Source organism: Acanthisitta chloris, unplaced genomic scaffold (genome assembly GCF_000695815.1).
Source record: "Acanthisitta chloris isolate BGI_N310 unplaced genomic scaffold, ASM69581v1 scaffold17791, whole genome shotgun sequence".
Taxonomy (NCBI): Eukaryota; Metazoa; Chordata; class Aves; order Passeriformes; family Acanthisittidae; genus Acanthisitta; species Acanthisitta chloris.
The window spans coordinates 1-6401 of record NW_008654514.1 but is presented as its reverse complement, the minus strand read 5'-3'; the positions used below and the strand labels follow the sequence as shown (position 1 = coordinate 6401).

Below are 6401 nucleotides of genomic sequence, written 5' to 3'. Positions count from 1 at the left end.
ATCCCTGTTTGCAAACTTCCTCGTTTGCTAAAATTTCCAAGTGTATTTCAGAGTCAGCAACAAAAGAAAGTAAAAATGGACAAAAAACACCCCTTAGGCATGTGCAGATACAGATAGCACAATAATAATTATAGTATCATTTAGTAGCTATAGCTTTTTACAAGATTGCAATAATTTGATTATCTAAATCCTGCTATTTTGACATTTCCAATAAAATTATTGGGTATTCATAGTTTTGGTGAGCTTCTGTTATTGATCTCTGATCTGCTTATTATCAAGAATAAAGCTTGGGTACACTTCGCAAACATCATCTCTCTTTCTACCTCTCTTTAGCATTCTTTTACTGCCCTAGTGAACATAGAAAATACCTTGTAAAATAAAAGTCTCATGGACTCCAGAGAAGCTAATACATATGGAATGTATAGCAGTCTGAGGAGGTGCATGAAACTGGAGGTAGCTTTTATTTTGAGCTGTTTGAGGAGGCACATTCTGGAGATCATTTTCTCTTCCCATTGGCAAATCTCCCATGAGAGTTGTGGTGAGCTGGATGCAACCATTCCTCAAAATCTGCTCCATTAGCACAGGTGCCCAGCTGGACCAGCCAATGCAGGTTTATTGTCTATACCATGCCTAGTGTGCTTGCCTACATATCTTCAAGCGTGCCAGCTCCTGGATTTCCCCATCTACACTGAATGCATATGAATTACAGGTTGGTTCCTGCACTACAGGTGGACTTGTGGCAGCCCAGCAGCCCCTTGCACATCGTCGAAGGTACAGTCACTGATGTGCGAGTACCGCAGAACACAACCCGAAGTCTGCTGCCCTACCTCCAGCAAGCAAACATCCAGTACACGTAAGTCCACGCTTTGCTTTCTGTGCCTAGCTCCAGAGATCTGGCCTTCAGGGCAGGTCTGCATCTATCACACCATGTGCGCTTGGAAATACGTTCCACATTGTAGCAATTAGACTGGCAGGCAACTAGGCACTGCCAAGAAAACAACTGTTTTAATGGGAGAACAGAAAATCTCCCACCGGCAGGCAGTTTCAATTAAATGTCCTCCTTTGGAGGCAAGCTGAAGTTTTCAAAGTATGTGAAATCACATCTGCTAAGAGAGGGGTGGTAATTACTAATTCTACAGCCTGTTTTGCCTCTCTGTATTTAGCAGGAGCAAGGTTTATTTACATGTGTGCAAACTCTGCAGATGTGGAGAAAAGCCTTCTTCATCAATTATACAGGAACATACTAGGTCTATTATTCTCCATTCCTTGTGACCCAAGGCAAGTCATACAGTAAAAATATATGCTAAGGATCACATATCATTTATAGTGTTCCTTAATATAATTCTAGACAATTTTGGAGCATACTTATCCTTCCATATTTATCAATATGATATACTGGACAAGAGTAATGATCTTGTAATTAAAGCCTTTTCAGTGAGATGCCTTAGCGTCTGAATAATCAACTGATGAGTTATTTGAATCCTCAGACTTTTGCTGAATAAAGGCCTACATTGGGTTATTTATACTTATTTCTCTGTGAGAAAAGGGTAGTGTAAATCATACTGTATATGTATATGCATATATATATAACTCACCAGAGTTCCACTTTTGTTATAACACTGGTCTCATTAATTTGTTGTTCTAAAAATACAGAAACAAACATAAGGAAATTAATTACACAAGCTCCATAGTTGAAGTTCAGAGTGACTTTCATGTGGGTTCAACACTATTTCAGTTTATGTTTAAAACTGAGATGGGGGTTTCTATAATTGTTTTCCTGTGCTTATGAAAAATATGTCCCCTAATTACTGTGCCCCAGAAGTTGTACTCACATCTGCTGCTGTTCCTGCTCACAGTAATCACCTTTAATGAAATGACAGAAGGTCATTTTATATGTGTTATAAACACTCCCTGTACTTCAAGACCTCTACTTAGGTTTCAGAGCACAGTGTGCAAGGGCAAGAACTGCAAGAGCAAAGGGTCTCTGCAGTTTACCTGAAACAACATGCTACAAACACTAGGACAACATTACATTAATTTTCCAAAGCAAAAATCTCCTCTCTGATTTTTGGTGCACAAGTTGTGTGCACCCAGAAGGAAGCAGGGCAGATTTTTGTCAGGTACAGACTTTTTTCTGTGCTCTCCATCTCCCCACTGCCTGTTTCAGATGGTCCCAGCCATCAGAAGCAAAACCCTGCAAAGCCTCTACAAGCATGTGCTTGTCCTGACAAGCCTCCTAAGATCTGTAACTCTGCAAGAGCCAGGAGGATTTGCCATGAGAGCAACAACAGCCACAGTGAGCGGGTGGCAGGAGTGGGGCGGCCAGACACAGCAGGACTGGGGACCACAGCCCTGAGCTGAAGCACAGCTTCACAGCCAAGATTTTGTACAGCTCCTTTGCACATGGCTGGTTTTCACAGTATTTTTGTTAATTTATTTTTTATACACTCTGAAAAGGAGTTAAATTGCTGTTGTTAAATCCCTTTTGGAACTGGAAAATCGGAGGCAAACACCAGGTAAAACTTTAGCCTGAGGTGGTGATGCTTGTCTAAATTCTGAAAAATTTCTAAAGTCAGGAAGCATTAAGCATCCCTATTAGTGAACAAGGTGACCAGCCCTTGCCTGTAAGACAGGTTTATCTGTCTCAGGGTTTGACTTCATGACAAGAAGACGGTCATGAAAACAAGCCAGATACCAGACAAACTCTGATTGTGCCAAGTTGCCTCGGTTGTAAGCTTTCTGTGAAAGAAACCTCTTAGGTTGTATTCAGACATGAGGGACTTAAGAGCCTTTGTGTTATAATCACACCCAGTACACAGTCATTTAAGAGTAAGGTAAGATTATCACATCTCATTTAGAGTCCAGATACATAAACAATTAGGTGGTGTGAAATTGAATATATTACCGTATCACAAACAGAGCTTGATCCTGGTAGATGTTTGCACTAGTCAAAATTCTGCAAAGCAGTCAGAATTTTTTTACACATTTTTAATGGCCTAATGACTTGAATAAAACCACTTCTTTAACTACAGGCTTTACAGTACTGGACTTGTATATAGCACTTTGCAAGTCAAGACTGTAATCCTTTCGTTTGCTTAATGAATGTTGCTGATGTAGAACAATGTAATTCCTGATTACACAATTACTTCACTAATGCATTTGAAGAAGGGCTTAATCTCTACTTTGATACTATATGTAGATAGACTATTATCTTTGAGGTATCTGCTGCACAGCTGAGCTGGGAGCAGAGTGAATGCTGTTTCTTTCCATCTTTTTCCAGTCATTGCAGCTAATGCCTATGAAAATGTAGAAGGTTGAATGTGACCATCATTTTACCGGAACGATGAATTAGTGGTATGGTGATTACACATTGCCATGCTTTAGGAGAAGGTCATATACAAGGATGACTCTCAGTTTTACAGTGATGGTGGTGATGTCACTAATGATATTCCCAGGTCCTGCCACTGTCTGATGGAAAGGATTAGATGCTCCAGCTTCTTCATTGTAATTCTCTTTAGATGTTTTCTGCATTATATTTTTATATTTGTGTCATTATTTATTTTTTCTGTAAAACAGGAAAGTATATTTAATTTTCACTTAGTATTGTTTCATGCTTTTCCCAAGTTATTTAAACATAACTGGCAAACAACTATTGCAGAGTAGATAATCTAAACAACAAAGCACACTCGAGAGTTTGTCTTTGTTTGCTGGTTTTTGTGTTTCAGACAGAATGATAATGTTGCCATGTTCTTCATTTTTTTGTTTTGCCTCTACAACTACATGTAGTGTTCCATGCCATCACAATAGCTTCCAAGAGGAAGTATGTGCATGTTTTTCTAAGCCCAGAAGGATTTTTTTAATGGTTTTAAAATCAGTTTTTGAAGATCCATGATCGTATAGTATAACTGGATTATAAAAGAAGACAGCAAATGCTGTTCCATAAACAACTGAAAGTGGTTGCTTCTTCACACTGGCTGCATTATTTACATCATTCTGTTTTAGTCAGTTAACAAGCTCATTGTGTTTTTGAAGGCACTGTTACATTTCAAAGCAGCTGGAGTATTTATTTGGCAGCTTATATTCCAATGAGCCTGGAGCACTCTATTGTCAACATATAACAGATGAAGTAATGTCAGGATAGTTAAACTCCTGCTATATTTCTTCCAAATGTGATTGTTGTTCTGCTTCAGCCTGTGTGTTCTACTAGTAATCTACTGTTTTCATTAATACTGCTATCTTTTTTTACCTAGGATTCTCATATCAGACCTACAGAAAGTAATAGAAAACCAAACTGGACTGAGGCCATACAGGAATCGAAGGTCACTCTCTGGGTATAACTATGAAGTGTATCACACTTTGGAAGAAGTAAGTGAAAATTTATATTGTTCCTCCTATCCACAACACTGTTGTTTTTAATAAGGCTTCTTTCTCCAAGTTCTGGTTACCTCTTCATCTTCAGAAGTGTTCTATGTTTCTTCTTCAAAAATAGGCACCTTCTTGAAAATATATATATATTTAGTATTTGTATTCAAGGCGTATCTTTACATGTAACTATCTTTGACAGCTACTGAGTTTTATTTTTATAGCAGGTCTTTTGCTCTGGTGGAATAAGAGATTTCAATGAGTGATTAGTCACACTGAGACATTTAAGGAAGCAATATGAGCAAATGCTGAAGTGTTTGTACAAGAGGCACAAATACTGAAAAACATTTAGATACTAATTAATGCATAAGGAATATTATCCTGGATGATGGCTGGGTAAATAATTTCTGTTGATTTCAGTGTGCTCACATATAGAGTTTCAGTCTGCACCAAAACAAAGTCACTAGGCTGGGTGTGGAGAGTGCTGCACCTCAAGATCTGGTGCCTGTGAAACAAATATTGCAGGTAGCATTGAGCCCTGCAGGTCAATCTGTTTGCCATTCTGTGTTCTGGCAGGCAGAATCAGGGACTTTATTTCTTCATTACATTAACATTTCATGTGTGATTGAAGGCTGCATCCAGGCTTTGACAAGACAGCTATCACAGCCAAATAGTAGTTAAAGTGTGAGAACAAAACCAACCAAACAAAACTACAGGAAAGTCCAAAAACTTACAGAGGGCTGAGAGCTGAGATTGATAAATGTATTACAATTGCTTCCCACAAAATGCAAAATTTGAAGAAATTACTTCAGTTCTGTATTTGCAGATCCAGGACTGGATGCATCATCTGAATAGAACTCATTCAGATCTTGTTCACATGTTCTCTGTTGGAAAATCCTATGAAGGGAGACCACTGTATGTACTCAAGGTAAAGATTAAATAGTCCTTAATCAGACCGAAGTCTGGAATTGGGGACTGACACTATTTTACTTATGTTACAGCATATACACCAGAGTCACAGCTTAACAGTGTTTCCTAAGGATAAGTTGCTAAGATCTAAGTATCTCTCTGAATGTCATCTTTAATGAAGAAAGAAAAAAAAAAAGCTGGAAAACTAAAAGCCAAATCCTATTTACTTGGATTGGATATGTATGGAGATAGATTACAGGAGAAGTTCAATTAGCAGGATTTGGATTTAACAAGATTGGAAAGTTTTGCATTTATAGGCAACTAGGAGATTAGTGACACTGGAGAGGGACCCTGGGGACTCTGGAGCCCTTCTCAGATTCTGCCACATATGCTTCCTCTTTAGCTACTGACAAAATTTCAGGGCTGTGTGCTCTCAACTCACATGATTAAGACCACAAATTAGAGTGTGTCAGCAAGACACACAAAAAAATTATTTTCAATGTATTTCCTTCTCCTCTGCTGTTGAAGAGTTCTGAAAATTTGATTCTTCATCAGGGTATTCCTGTAGTGTCAATCTTCTCACCCTACTCCATGTGATGTTTAAGGATATCATTCCTCATAAAACAGCAATTGATAGCTCTTAATTTTCTCAACAGGGTGGGTTTTTTTCCATAGATCAGCCTCATTATCTTGGCATACCTGCCTAACATTATCTTGTCCATACCTTTGAAAACAATGAATTCGTGTTCCTTTGTATGAGGAAATTCAATGTGGTTTAGTATTTCTCATATGCTATTATTTTCTCATTATTGTGTTTCACTATTGTCATGAGATCTATTGATATTTTTGCTAATATTCACACTTCAAGTTAGGTAAAAGATCACGGCCCTACAAGAAAGCTCTCTGGATAGACTGTGGGATTCATGCAAGAGAGTGGATTGGACCTGCCTTTTGCCAGTGGTTCGTGAAAGAAGTAAGTGTTTAAAGATTTATAGTCATAAAGTTACTTCAGTTCAATAAACTTTGCATTTTTGCTATAACATGTCTAATATATTACTAATAAGGAAAATAACTAGCTGTTATGGCTCTTCTTTTATTATTATTATTTATTGTTGTTGTTGTTGTTGTTG

At 38.0% G+C, this 6401-nt stretch overlaps 1 protein-coding gene across 1 annotated transcript; it reads left to right on the top strand.

The window, feature by feature from the left end:
• Window positions 1-728: 728 nt before the first annotated feature.
• On the top strand, window positions 729-6244 carry LOC103810647 (carboxypeptidase A6-like; the record flags this gene model as incomplete). The annotated part of the gene is made up of 4 exons (XM_009083559.1): window positions 729-853; window positions 4251-4365; window positions 5189-5290; window positions 6140-6244. Coding segments are annotated over 4 exons (447 nt in total), but the record flags the coding sequence as incomplete, so codon positions are not given.
• Between the last annotated feature and the right edge of the window lie 157 nt (window positions 6245-6401).